This window comes from Elephas maximus, chromosome 2 (genome assembly GCF_024166365.1).
Source record: "Elephas maximus indicus isolate mEleMax1 chromosome 2, mEleMax1 primary haplotype, whole genome shotgun sequence".
Taxonomy (NCBI): Eukaryota; Metazoa; Chordata; class Mammalia; order Proboscidea; family Elephantidae; genus Elephas; species Elephas maximus.
This window is the reverse complement of record NC_064820.1, coordinates 74737646-74751701: the sequence shown is the minus strand read 5'-3', so window position 1 is coordinate 74751701 and position 14056 is coordinate 74737646. Positions and strand designations below refer to the sequence as shown.

The following is a 14056-nucleotide window of genomic DNA, read 5'->3' as shown; positions in this document are numbered from 1 at the left end:
TGAATCATTCCCCAGTGGCGGCTTCCCAGGAGCATCGGGCCATTCCCCCTAATCTCCTTTCACGACCACGCCTTTGCTCCAGCGGTGCCTTTGGCCTAAAATACGCTCCTTACTTTTTAGTACTGAAATCCTGCTTTTCAAGGTGTGCCTCTACCTCTGCACTCCGGCACAGATCCACCTCCTTTTTACAGGACTCCTGGAGAACCATTTAACGTTTACTTCCGCAGCATACAGAGTCTTGTTCTGTTTTGCCCAAGCTCGTGCTCTAATCTGTATTTCGGTTACCCCTTGTAAAATATGTGCTTTGGAGCTGGACGGCCGCTAACATCCCCGCTCTGCTGCCTGAGCTGGGGGCCCTTGAGCAGCAGAGCAGAAGCCCCGGGAATGAAGCGGCGGCCGCTGTGGCCCAGGGCAGCCTCTCCCGCCTTTCCGGTCGCGGCTCCGCCACACGGTCACGTGGCCTGGGGGACGCAGTGGCAGCGGTGGCGCGCGCGCGACGTGGAGGCTCCGCGCTCGGTGAGCGCGCTAAAGGGGGCGCCCGGAAGGCAAGAGGGCGGCGGGAGGGGGCTGGGACCTGTGGTTCCAAACCTCTTCGCACTGGATGCTGGGGAGGGTGCCCGGGACCAAACCTGTAAGTGGGAACCGTAAGTGAGGTGGCCCCGGGGTGGGGGCGGGGGGAGGCGCGGAGATTCGTGGGAACTCAAGGTAGTGAGCAAGGCGGTACATTGGTTTATTTTCCCCTAATTCTAGTTAATAGCCTCCTCTGGCACTGAGAAAAAGAAATAGAATTGAAAGACTCTGTTTCTGTCTTTCTCTCCTCATTTATTTTTTTCTATTTTGAGCCTTCAAATAGCATACGTACTATTTTGGATTGGATCCTACAACAGAGAAAGGGCATCAGTGGAGAAACTGGGAAATCCTCATAAAGCCTGTGGTTTAAATAATAGCATGTTCATCTCTCAGTTGTGATACATGTACCCTAATTTTAACATTATACATTCTGTATACCAGAGCTCATTGTACTATCTTTGCAACCTGTCTGTAAATCTAAAGTTATTCTAAAACAAAAAGTTAAAAACCAAAAAATTCCAGTACAGCAGGTCATTGTGCATCCCTGAGATCTTGAGTTAGTTCCTCTTTGTGAAGCCTGACAGGAATTGGGTGTTTGGCGAATTTGCTTGCTGAGGTGGAGTTGCCAAAGGAAGGGTCAGACTAGTGGGTGTGGATGCTTCTAGCCTGAGTTTTCTGGGCAGGAATCTGCTTTCTTTTTCAATTCTGTCCATCAAATAGGGAACACCTGTTATGGACACACAAATGAGACACATACTCCTTAGTGGATGCGTAATAAAAATGTAAGTTGGGTAGGAAGTAAAACTTAAAATGAACTAGGAGGGCTCAGGGACAGAAGTCACATCTGGCACAGGGTAATCAGGAAGGCTTCTGGAGGAAGTGGCTGTCATGAAATGAGGGGGCTTGGGAGGAGAAAGCATTCCTGGGGTCAAGAATGGCACCAACAGGCCTAAAGAGGTGACCAAGCTGAGAGGACCTGGGAGCAGGTGCTAACCCTCTCATGGAAGCACAGAGCACACTTGGAGAGTCCTGACACGAAACTGGAAGTGAAAACGTGCCTTTTAGAAAATGAGGTGACATTCATTTTAATTATATATGCCATGGGAGCCATGGAATGTTTCAGGGAATAGAGGAGTATCATTGGATCTGTGCTTGGAGATTATTGTCTTGGCAGTAGCATGTAGGACAGCTGGGAATAGACCAGATAAGGAACTAATTGGTTACCTCCGAAGAGGTAAAGAGCCAAGGGCAGCGAGGTTAGTGTGCAGAGAAGGACATGGTTTCAGGAGATTTTTGTGGAAGGTCATCATGAATTGAAGCTGACTTGACAACTAACAGTAACAAGAGGACCTGGCAACTGAAAGGATATGAAGACCAAAGAGAAGAACGTAAAAAACAACTCCAAAGTTTTGGGTCTGGCTGTTTCCAAACATAGCTGATACATACGCAGAAATAGAGGACTCAGGAGGAAAAGTGAGTTGAGTGGCAGGGTGCTAAAGAATTTGTTTGTGAACATACTGTGTTTCAATTGCTGTCAGGATGTCCAGCTGGAGATGTGAATATAGGAGTTTTAAGAGTGAAAGCCAAGCAGACAGAAGGGACAGGAAGAGGAAAGAAGGCAGAGCAGGCAGGTATGAGGCAGGAAGGAAGGAGGAGAATCTGATTATCGTGGGTTTGAGGAGCCAAGATGGATCAGAGGACCTAGGAGAGGCAAGTCAGTAGTGTCACAGGCAGTTGCAGAGGGTGAGGAGGGAGAGGAAAGAGACTAGATCTTGGACATAGCAGTTAGGAAATACTGGTCGCTTTTTTTTTTTTTTTTTAACTTTTTGTTGAAAGTAAACAGCAAAACCTGTTCCTATTCAACAATTTCTACACATATTATTTAGTGGCATTGGTTATGTTCTTCAGATTGTGCCAACATTCTCATTATTTCCATTCTAGTTTATTGGTCACTTTTTAAGAAAGTTGTTTTAGTAGAAAAGTAGGAAGCCTGTTTGCACACAGTCTGCAATTTATTCATCCTGTGGTCTTTCTGGAAACGCTGGTGGCATAGTGGTTAAGTGCTACGGCTGCTAACCAAAGGGTCGGCAGTTCGAATCCACCAGGCGCTCCTTGGAAACTCTATGGAGCAGTTCTACTCTGTCCTATAGGGTCGCTATGCGTCGGAATCAACTCGATGGCACTGGGTTTGGTTTTTGGGTTTTATGGCCTTTCCCAAGTGGCCAGGGCACTGGGCAAGAAGTCAGAGATGTGGTTTCTGGTTCTGGCTCTGCCATTAACTAATTATGTAATTTTGGTTAAATCAGGTATTCTTTGATTAGAAAGGAGAACATCCCTTAAAAAAAGCCAAAAGAACCCTTTTATTCATAGCAACGCCTATAGCCCGTAGAACTTGTGTTCCATGGGGCACACTTTGGAAAATGCTGATGTAGAAACAGAATTTTAGAGCTCTAAAAACAAAAAAAATCTTATCCAAGCATCTCATTTGACAAATGAAGAAACTGACATTCAAATGAGCATTGATTTGGCTACTATGTTGTTGTTCTGTGCCATTGAGCCGATTCCGACTCAGAGTCAGTCACCCTGTGTGACAGAGTAGGACTCCTGCATAGGGTTTCCTAGGCTGTAATCTTTATGGGAGCAAATAGACAGGTCTTTAAGGAACAGCTAGTGCCTTCAAATCAATGACCTTTTGATTAGCAGCTGAGCGCTTAACCATTGCACCACCAGGGCTCCTTTGGCTACTATAAAACCAATACCAAATCCATTGCCATTGAGTCAATTCCGATTCATAACAACCCTATAGAACAGAGTAGAACTGCCCCATAGGGTTTCCAAGGAGCAGCTGATGGATTCAAACTGCTGACCTTTTGGTTAGCAGCCTAGCTCTTAACCACTGTGCCACCAGGGCTCCTTGGCCACTCATCCAAAAAAAAAAACTCATTGCCGTCAAGTCGATTCCAACTCATAGTGATCCTATAGGACAGAGTAGAACTGCCCTGTAGGGTTTCCAAGGAACGCCTGGTGGATTTGAACTGCCCACCTTTTGGTTAGCAGCCAAACTCTTAACCACTACACCACCAGGGTTTCCTGGCTGCTCATAGGTGCTTTCAAATATATTGTACTAATGTTCCCCAAAATGACCCTATGAAGTAGTTATGTTTAAGCCCATTTTAGAGATAAGAAAACAGGCTTGGAGAAGTTAAATGACTTCCCCAGGACTACAGACCAGGAGGTGGTGGAGCTGAGATTTGAATCCAGGCCTCTTGAGTGAAGGTCTTCTGTTACACATCTTGCTGCCTCCCTGATCAATTACATTAAATACATTTAAACTGGATGAATGGAAGGTTAGTATTTTAAATATTTTCACTTTCTTAGGAAAAAAAATATTTTACAAAGGTAAAGTTCAATTTGTACTATGGTTGTTGGGGGCCATTCAGTCGTTTTGTAGCGACCCCATGTGACAGAGTAGAACTGCCCCATAGGGTTTTCTAGGCTGTAATCTTTATGGTAGCCAACTGCCGCATCTGTCTTCTGAGGAGCAGCTGGGTGAGTTCCAACCACCAACCTTTTGGTTAGCAGTCAAGTGCTTACCTGTTAAGCTACCAGAGCTCCTAATTTGTTTAATGTTAATATTAGACATATGAAAGGTGGGAGAGTAGACTGTATACAGTCCCCAAAGTACCATTTGAAAAAGCAGCATGAGGCAAAAGAAAGCTCATTATGCTCAACTCTGAACAGGAGGAAGAGGAACCCGTGGCACATGGGTATTCGTAGAGCATTAAAAAAAAAAAAGTTCTTAGCTAATTCTGTGATTGCTTACTCTTTCCTCTTCCTGCCTTTTTTCCCAATTAGTGTTGACAAATTCCATTTTCTTCACTGCTAGCTGCCTAATTCCAACCACATCCTCCTTAACACAGGCATGAGGTTGCACTCAGGCAGCAGAAGTCTGTTCTAGCAGTGAAAAGGCCTCCCAAGTGATTATTCTTTGATTCAGTTAATAGTTTCCTACCTACTTTACAAATAAAAGTCAATACAATTACTTTTTAAGGACATAACCTTATAAAAAGAACCAAGATGACTTCGTAGAAAGTTTTGGGGAAAATGTATTCAACAGGTTGTGTTGAGTGTTACTCAAACTAGCTGTTTTATACTTTTACATTCTCCTCTATTTGATGTCATAAATAATAGAAACTTGGTGTACTATTAATCTCATTGTAATTCTCCAAATAATATAAAGAGTAGCTATCTGACATCAGGAGTCTGGGTTCAAATTCTGGCTCCACCCCTGATAGCTGTGTTGCTCAACCTCTCTGTGCTTCATTTTAATTATACTTAACAATAGTATTGTCTCATAGAGTGTTTGTGAAGATTAAGTAGAATAAACTTAGAACAGTGCCTAGCACACGGAAAGCAAGCAACAAGTGCTAGCTATTATTATATCATTATTTAAAAAAAAATTGTTGATGATTTAAGGAGTCCATTGTAATCATTTTCTTATCTAGGTGGGCATAACTGATAAATACACATCTCATCTTCTCCCTTAATGCAGCTAAATGGCTCTTATTTTTTGTTTTTGTTTTTTTAATTTTTAAATAAAATTATTGAGGTATAATTTATATATTATAAAATGTACCCATTTTAAGTGTACGGTTTGATGAGTTTTAGCAAACCACCACCCTAGTCAAGTGTTATGGATTGAATTGTGTCCCTCAAAAATGTGTATCAACTTGGGTAGGCCATGATTCCCAGTATTGTGTGATGGTCTACCATTTTGTCATCTGATGTGATTTTCTTGTGTGTTGTAAATCCTATCTCTGTGATGTCAATGCCACCCACATGTCAGTTTGTCATAGTGTTGTGGCTTTCGTGCTGCTGTGATACTGGAAGCTTTGCCACTGGTATTTCAAGTACCAGCAGGGTCACCCTTGGCGGACAGGTTTCAATTGAGCTTCCAGACTAAGACTAAGAAGAAGGATTTGGCAGTCTACTTCTGAAGAAATTGGCTAGTGAAAACCTTATGAATAGCAGCGGAACATTGTCTGACATAGTGCCAGAAGATAAGCCCCTCATGTTAGAAGGCACTCCAAAGACAACTAGGGAAGTGCTGCCTCCTCAAAGTAGAGTCAACCTTAATGATGTGGATGGAAGCAAGCTTTCTGGACCTTCATTTGCTGATGGGGCATGACTCAAAATGAGAAGAAACAGCTGCAAACATCCATTAATAATCAGAATGTGGAATGCACGATGTATGAATCTAAAAAAATTGGAAATCGTCAAAATTTAAATGGAACACATAGACATCAAAATCCTAGGCATTATGAGCTGAAATGGACTGGTATTGGCCATTTTGACTTGGACAATCATATGGTCTTCTATGCTGGGCCTGAAAAATTGAAGAGGAATGATGTTGCATTCATCATCAAAAAGAACATTTTAAGATCTATCCTGAAGTACAGTACTGTCAGTAATAGGATAATATCCTTACACCTACAAGGCAGACTATTACTGAAATTTACACACCAATCACTAAGGCCAAAGATGAAGAAATTGAAGATTTTTACCAACTTCTGAAGTCTGAAATTGATTGAACATGCAATCAGGATGCATTGATAATTACTGGTGATTGGAATGCGAAAGTTGGAAACAAATAAGAAGAATTGGTAGTTGGAAAATATGGCCTTGGTGATATAAACTATGCTGGAGATCTCATGATAGAATTTATGCAAGACCAACGACTTCTTCACTGCAAATACCTTTTTTCAACAACATAAACAATGACTGTACATGTGGACCTTGCCAGACTGGTATACACAAGAACCACATTGACTACGTCTGTGGAAAGAGATGATGGAAAAGCTCAATATCATCAGTCAGAACAAAGCCAGGGGCTGACTTTGGAACAGACCATCTATTGCTCTTATGCAAGTTAAAGTTGAAGAAAATTAGAACAAATCCACTAGAGCCAAAGTATGACCTTGAGTATATCCCACTTGAGTTGAGAGACCATCTCAAAAATAGATTTGATGCATTAAACACTAATGACCAGAAACCAAATGAGTTGTAGAATGACATCAAGGACATCATACGTGAAGAAAGCAAGAGGTCATTAAAAAGACGGGAAAGAAAAAAAAGACCAAAATGGATGTCAGAAGACTCTGTGAAATTGGCTCTTGAACGTCAGATAACTAAAGTGAAAGAAAAATGATGATGTAAAAGAGCTGAACAAAAAATTTCAAAGGGCAGCTCTAGAAGACAAAGTAAATTATATAATGAAATGTGCAAAGACCTGGAGATAGAAAACCAGTAGGGAAGAACACACTCGGCATTTCTCAAGCTGGAAGAACTGAAGAAAAAACTCAAGCCTCAAGTTGCAATATTGAAGGATTCTATGGGACAAAACATTAAAAGATGCAGGAAACATCAAAAAATATGTATGGAAGGAAGTCACTGTACCAAAAAGAATTGGTCGACATTCAACCATTTCAGGAAGTAGCATATGAACAAGAACCAGTGGTGCTGAAGGAAGAGGTCCAAGCTGCACGGAAGGCATTGGGGAAAAACAAGCCTCCAGGGATTGATGGAATACCAATTGCGATGTTTCAACAAACAGATGCAGTGCTGGAAGTGCTCACTCGTGTATGCCAAATTTGGAAGACAGCTACCTGGGCGACCGTCTGAAAGAGATCCATATTTGTACCTATTCCAAAGAAAGGTGATCCAACAGAATGCAGAAATTATCGAACAATATCATTAATATCACACACAAGTAAAATTTTGCCAAAGATCTTTCAAAAGCAGTTATGGCAGTACATTGACAGGGAACTGCCAGAAATTCAAGCCAGATTCAGAAGAGGACATGGAAGGAGGGATATCATTGCTGATGTCAGATGGATCCTGGCTGAAAGCAGAGGATACCAAAGAGATGTTTACCTGTGTTTTATTGACTCTGCAAAAGCATTCGACTATGTGAATCATAACAAAATATGGATAACGTTGCAAAGAATGGGAATTCCAGAACACTTAATTGTGCTCATAAGGAACTTCTACTTAGACCAAGAGGTAGTAGTTCGAATAGAACAAATGTATACTGCTGGGTGTAGAGTCAGGAAAGGTGTGCATCAGGGTTGTATCCTTTCACCATACTTATTCAGTCTGTATGCTGAGCAAATAACCCGAGAAGCTGGACTACATGAAGAAGAATGGGGCATCAGGATTGGAGGAAGACTCATCAAGAACCTGCTATATGCAGATGACACAACCTTGCTTGCTGAAAGTGGAGAGGACTTGTAGCACTTATTGATCAAGATCAAAGATCACAGCCTTCAATATGGATTACACCTCAACATAAAACAAAAATCTTTACAAGTGGACCTATAAGCAAAATCGTGACAAATGGAGAAAATATTGAGGTTGTCAAGGATTTCATTTTACTTGGATCCACAATCAATGCCCATGGAAGCAGCAGTCAAGAAATCAAATGACACATTGCGTTGGGTAAATCTGCTGCAAAAGATCTCTTTGAAGTGTTAAAAGCAAAGATGTCACTTTAAGGACTAAAGTGTGCCTGAACCAAGACATGGTGTTTTCAGTCGCCTCATATGCATGTGAAAGCTGGACAATGAATAAGGAAGACCAAAGAAGAATTGATGCCTTTGAATTATGGTGTCGGTGAACAATACTGAATACACCATGGACTGCCAAAAGAACAAACAAATCTGTCTTGGAAGAAGTGCAACCAGAATGCTTATTAGAAGTAAGGAGGATGAGACTTCATCTCACATACTTTGGACATGTTATTAGGAGGAACCAGTCCCTGGAGAAGGATATCATGCTTAGTAAAGTAGAGGGTTAGCAAAAAAGAGGAAGACCCTCAGTGAGATGGATTGACACAGCTGCGACAATGGGCTCAAAAATAGCAAGGATTGTGAGGATGGTGCACGACTGGGCAGTGTTTCGTTCTGTTGTATGTAGGGTCGCTATAAGTCAGAATTGACTCTATGGCACCTAATAACAACAACATGATGTTAATGAGGCAGAATTAGAGGTAGTTATGTTAATGAGGCAGGCCTTAATCTCCAAGATTAGGTTGTATCTTGAGTCAATCTCTTTTCAGATATAAAAGAGGGAAGGGAGCAGAGAGACAAGGGGATCTCACACCACTAAGAAAGTAGTCTTAGGAGCAGAGTGCATCCTTTGGACCAGGGATCCCTGTGCTGAGAAGCTCCTAGACCAGGGAAAAATTGATGACAAGGACCTTCCTCCAAAGCTGACAAGAGAGACAAAGCCTTCCCCTGGAGCTGGCATCCTGAATTTGGACTTCTAGCCTCCTAGACTGTGAGAGAAAAAATTTCTCTTTGTTAAAGCCATCCACTGTGGTAAGACATCAAGGTACAGAACTTTTTCATCACCCCAGAAAGTTCTCTCATGCCCTTTGAAGTCAACCCTCCCTCTGCAGACAACCACTCATCTGTTTTCTGTCGCTGTAGATTAGTTTTGCCTACTCCAGGATTTCATACAGTACATATTTTTTCGTTAGCATAATATTTGTGAAATCCATCCACATTACATCTATCAGAAATTCATTGCTCTTTATTGCCGAATATATTCTATTTTGTGAATGTACCACAATTTAACGGACATTTGGGTTGTGTCCAGTTTTTAGCTAATACAAACCGTGCTATGGATATTCATGCACATGTCTTTGTACGGATGTATGTTTTCATTTCTCGAGTAAATACCAAAGAATGCGCTGGGTCACATATTTATAAGAAACTGCCAAACTATTTTCAAACTGGTTGTACCATTTTATACTCCTCCCTGAAAGTGTGAGAGTTTCAGTCACTCCACATCCTCAGAACACTTGGAATTGTCACTGGTTTGTTGTGGAATCTCACTGTGATTTAAATTTGCATTTCCCTGATGACTAATGATGTTGAGCATCTTTCCATTCATGTATCTTTAAAAAAATTTTTTTAATTTATTTTGTTGTTGAGAATATACACAGGAAAATATACACCAGTTCTACAGTATCTACATGTACAATTCAGTGACAATTGGTTACATTCTTTGAGTTGTGGAACCATTCTCACTCTCCTTTTCTCAGTTGTCCCTCCCCCATTAACATAAACTCCATTGCCATCGAATCTATTCCAACTCACAGTAACTGTATAGGACAGAGTAGAACTGCCCCATAGAGTTTCCACGGAGTGCCTGGTGGATTTGAACCGCCAACCTTTTGGCTAACAGTCGTAGCACTTAACTACTATACCACCAGGGTTTCCTAATGTAAACTCACTGCCCCCTAAATTCCTATCTAATCTCTCAATTTGGTATTGTCAATTTGATCCCATTTGAATAAAGAGCACAATGCAGGCATTCTTTACTAATTAAGCTAAACTATTGTTTGGTTTTAAGAAGACTTCAGGGGATGTTTTTGGTTTAAGGTTTAAAGATTATCTCAGGTTAATAGTTTCAGGGGCTCATCCAGTGTCCATGGCTCCAGAAAGTCTTCTTTTATGAACTATTTAAATCTTTTAAGGACCCTTGTTCTTAAACATTGACTGTGAAACAACAGAAACTCCTTCATACACAATCAGATTTATTGACACCAGCTACGTGTGGTGTTAAAGTGAAAGAATAAGAGGGATATTTCAGTAAAATATTCAAGACAGATTTAATTTATTTGTAAGTCCTGGTAAGCAACTACTTAAACAGCAGGATATTTAGGAAAAGATATAAGGGGTGTTTATTTTCACTTTTTAAAAATTAGTCTTGAGAAAAAGATGACATGTTTCCAAACAGCTCCGGCACAGGTGCTGTTTTGAAATGTCTGGTGGTGAAAGCCCCTCTTCGCGGTTCTAGACTGGGGGGAGGAAAGCCGAGCGTTTACCCTTGTGCTTCCGGCTGCCTCAGTGTCACCAGGCAGGTGACTGCAGTGGGACGTGCTGTTCTCGACTGGGGGGAGGAAAGCCGAGCGTTTACCCTTGTGCTTCCGGCTGCCTCCATGTCACCAGGCAGGTGACTACAGTGGGACGTGCTCAGTGAGGGTGGTTTCTCTGTAGGGCATTTTATCAGGATACGTTTTCTTCTGGAGAGAAGGGCAGGCAACGGCCCTGTAGTATCCAGTGTGGAGTCTTGCTGAGGTGACTATTTTGTTTTTCTGTCTTAGAGGGAAGTTTATTTATTCCTTTATACATTAATTCAACAAGTATTGAGAACTGGTTATGTCTCAGGGTCCCTGGGTGGTACAAACGGTTTGTACTTGACTACTAAGCTAAACGTTGGCAGTTTGGCTCCACCCAGCAGCACCCTGGAAAAAAGACCTGACAGTCTGCTTCTGTAAAGATTACAGCCAAGAAAACCTTATGGAGCAGTTCTAATCTGTAACACATGGGATCGCCATGAGTTGGAATCAACCTGAGGGCAACGGGCTTGGTTTTTTATTATGTCTCAGACACTGTTTTAGGCGTTGGGAATACAGTGGCGAACTAAATAGACAAAATTTACCCTTAAGGAGCTTACATTCTACTTAGGGCCATCTTAGAGCAGGTTTAGGCGCTGGTGGAGGAAAATTTTCGGGTCACCTTACCTATTGCGATGTATCATTCGTAGGCCCGAGCCACCTTCTGGTTCACTTGACTCCCATTTTTATACTAGCTTCACCCTGATTTTAGTGGAGCAATTCAAACAACAAGTAAAATATGTTGTATGTTAGAAGGTCACAAGTGCTGAGGAGAACAATAAAGCAGAGAACTGGAATAGGGAGGAGTCTGCAGTTTCAGATGGGACGTGAGGAGAGGCCCCACTAAGAAGGCAACACTTAAGACCCAAAGGAGGTGAGGAGCCAGCCGTGCAGATCTCTAGGGGACGACCGTTCCAGGCAGAGGCAAGAGCAAGTGCAGAGCTCTGAGATGCCTGGGTGGCCAGAGCCCAGCCGACGAGGACGTGAGGTCAGAGATGAGCTGTAAGGCCTCTGGCCACTGAATGGACTTTGTCTTTTATTCTGACGGAGTTAGGGAAACTGGGGGTTTTGAACACAGGATGGCATGATTTGAGAAAGAAAGAGTGGGAGGGAGAGAGGGGCACTTTCTCCCTCTCACTTATTTACTGTCCCAGATACAAAACCTGTGCACACTGTATTTGTGGAGAAATAGAAAATGACACAGCAGAGCTGTAGGAGAGATTGTAAGGGCCCTAACACCTGAAGTAGATAAAGGTGAAGGGACAGAGGGCAGAGAGCTGGGACTTCCTCTAACAGGATGGGTGGTCTTAGTCATTTGACGTCTCGTTTTTCAGAGAATTTTCTGGGTTTATGTACACTCTTAAAAAAAAAAAAAAACTAAAACACCCATTTTCTTTATAAGCTTATATATCAAAAGAATGTTCGTTTCCTTGGCAAAGGCTGGTCGCTTTATCCTACCCAGATTATTGGATTTGGTGAAAGCCTTTCCTGTTTCCCTACACCTCACTGCAACCTTTGAAATAAGATCTTACCTAAAAAGACCTGGGATGTTGAACACTTTGAATGGGATTACAGGGAGTGTCTGTGTGTGAGTGCAGCGCTGGGAGACTCATGTCTGCGTAATTCTGAGAGGAATTTTTCTTCCCTGGAAAACCCAACCTTACTATCTGATGGTTTTTAACTACTGCTTTTTCTTAATTACAGGTAACTGGTTTTTCCTTATGCTAAAGCTGGCATTTGGCTAATGAGCAAGGTGGTCAGGTCATCGAGTGAATCAGAGGTGCAGACCTGGGAAACAGAAGATGATGACATGACAGAAGGAGACTTAGGATATGGCCTCGGACGACGACCTGGTGGTATTTGTGCAGTAGAAGTTTCGAATTTATTTACATCTAGAAAAAGATCAGATGGAAAGAACTTGAGCCCTCCTCCATCTCCAAGAAAGGGGGAAGAAAGTAGTGGTGCCATTTTTCAGTATTCCAAGCAAAAGAGCTTGCAAGATGCATATCCTCAAGGGCCCAGAATTTCCAGTTACAGACGACAGTGTAGCACTGGTAAGAATAGCTAATTTCCTTCTTCCCTGTGGATTTTATCAATGCCGTAACCTTCCAACTCATGAAAGTGGGTAACCGTGGTAGGTTTTAGAAATTCATCATTTTTCACCTGCCTCTTGGGCTTGGTGATAGTATAAAGGCAATTGATGTTTATATTTCCAAGTACGTGAAGAATATTAATATATGTTAGTGATATCAGTTAAGTGATTCCCTACCTTGCTTTTGGTGTGTGTGTGTGTGATGTAGGGGTATGTCTCACTTATTCCTTTTTTTTTTTTTTTTCATATTCAACAAATATTTTTTAGGCAGTAGGAATAATATCAGTGAACGAAACAGCCAAAGGCCCTAATGTCATGGAGTTTACATTCTAGTAGAGGAGACAGAAAATAAACCTACAAATAACCTACACAATGCTTCCAGTTATTTTAGAGATGTCATAAAATCCTAAAAAATTTTCAAAACAAAACCACAACTTAATTTACCATACCAAAAAGAAATTCATGCCTCATTTTTTTTTTTTTTTTTGTGCTTTAAGTAGAAGTTTACAAATCAAGTCAGGCTCTTATACAAAAATTTATATACACCTTCCTTTATACTCCTGGTTGCTCTCCCCCTGAGACAGCACACTCCTTCTTTCCACTTTCCATTTTCATGTCCATTTGGCCAGCTTCTGACCCCCTCTACCCTCTCATTTCCCATCCAGACAGAAGCTGCCCACATAGTCTCATGTGTCTACTTGATCTAAGAAGCTCACTCCTCAGTAGTATCATTTTCTATTTCATAGTCCAGTCCAATCCCTGTCTGAAGAGTTGGCTTTGGGAATGGTTCCTGTCTTGGGCTAACAGAAGGTCTGGGGACTATGACTTCCGGGGTCCTTCTAGTCTCAGTCAGACCATTAAGTCTGCTCTTTTTACAGAACTTGAGGTCTGCTCCCTCAGGGGTTCTCTGTTGTGTTCCCTGTCAAGGAAGTCATCCCAGTTGTAGCTGGGCACCATCTAATTCTTCTGGCCTCAGGATGATGTCGTCTCTGATGTATGTGGCCCTTTCTGTCTCTTGGGCTCATAATTACCTTGTATCTTTGGTGTTCTTCATTCTCCTTTGCTCCAGGTAGGTTGAGACCAATTGATGCATCTTAGATGGCCACGTGCTAGCGTTTAAGACCCCAGATGCCACTCTCCAAAGTGGGATGCAGAATGTTTTCTTGATAGATTTTGTTATGCTAATTGACCTAGATGTCCCCTGAAACCATGGTCCCCAAAACCCTGCCCCTGCTACGCTGGCCTTCGAAAGTTCAGCTTATTCAGGAAACTTCTTTGCTTTTGGTTTAGTCAGGTTGTGTTGACCTCTCCTGTACTGTGTGTTGTCTTTCCCTTCACCTAAAATAGTTCTTGTCTACTATCTAATTAGTAAATACCCCTCTCCCTCCCTCCCTCTCCACTCTTGTAACCATCAAAGAATATTTTCTTCT

At 42.0% G+C, this 14056-nt stretch overlaps 1 protein-coding gene across 3 annotated transcripts in view; it reads left to right on the top strand.

Moving 5' to 3' along the window:
- The first annotated feature begins 209 nt into the window (after nt 1-209).
- CCDC125 (coiled-coil domain containing 125) overlaps nt 210-14056 on the top strand; it is a 39271-nt gene continuing 25424 nt past the window's right edge. Inside the window, exons 1-2 of one of the 3 annotated variants that reach the window (XM_049865071.1) lie at nt 210-516; nt 12239-12588. In XM_049865071.1, the coding sequence (XP_049721028.1) occupies nt 12279-12588 (310 nt within the window). In that variant the 5' untranslated portion in view covers nt 210-516; nt 12239-12278. The other 2 variants (XM_049865073.1, XM_049865074.1) reach the window with 2 other exon arrangements.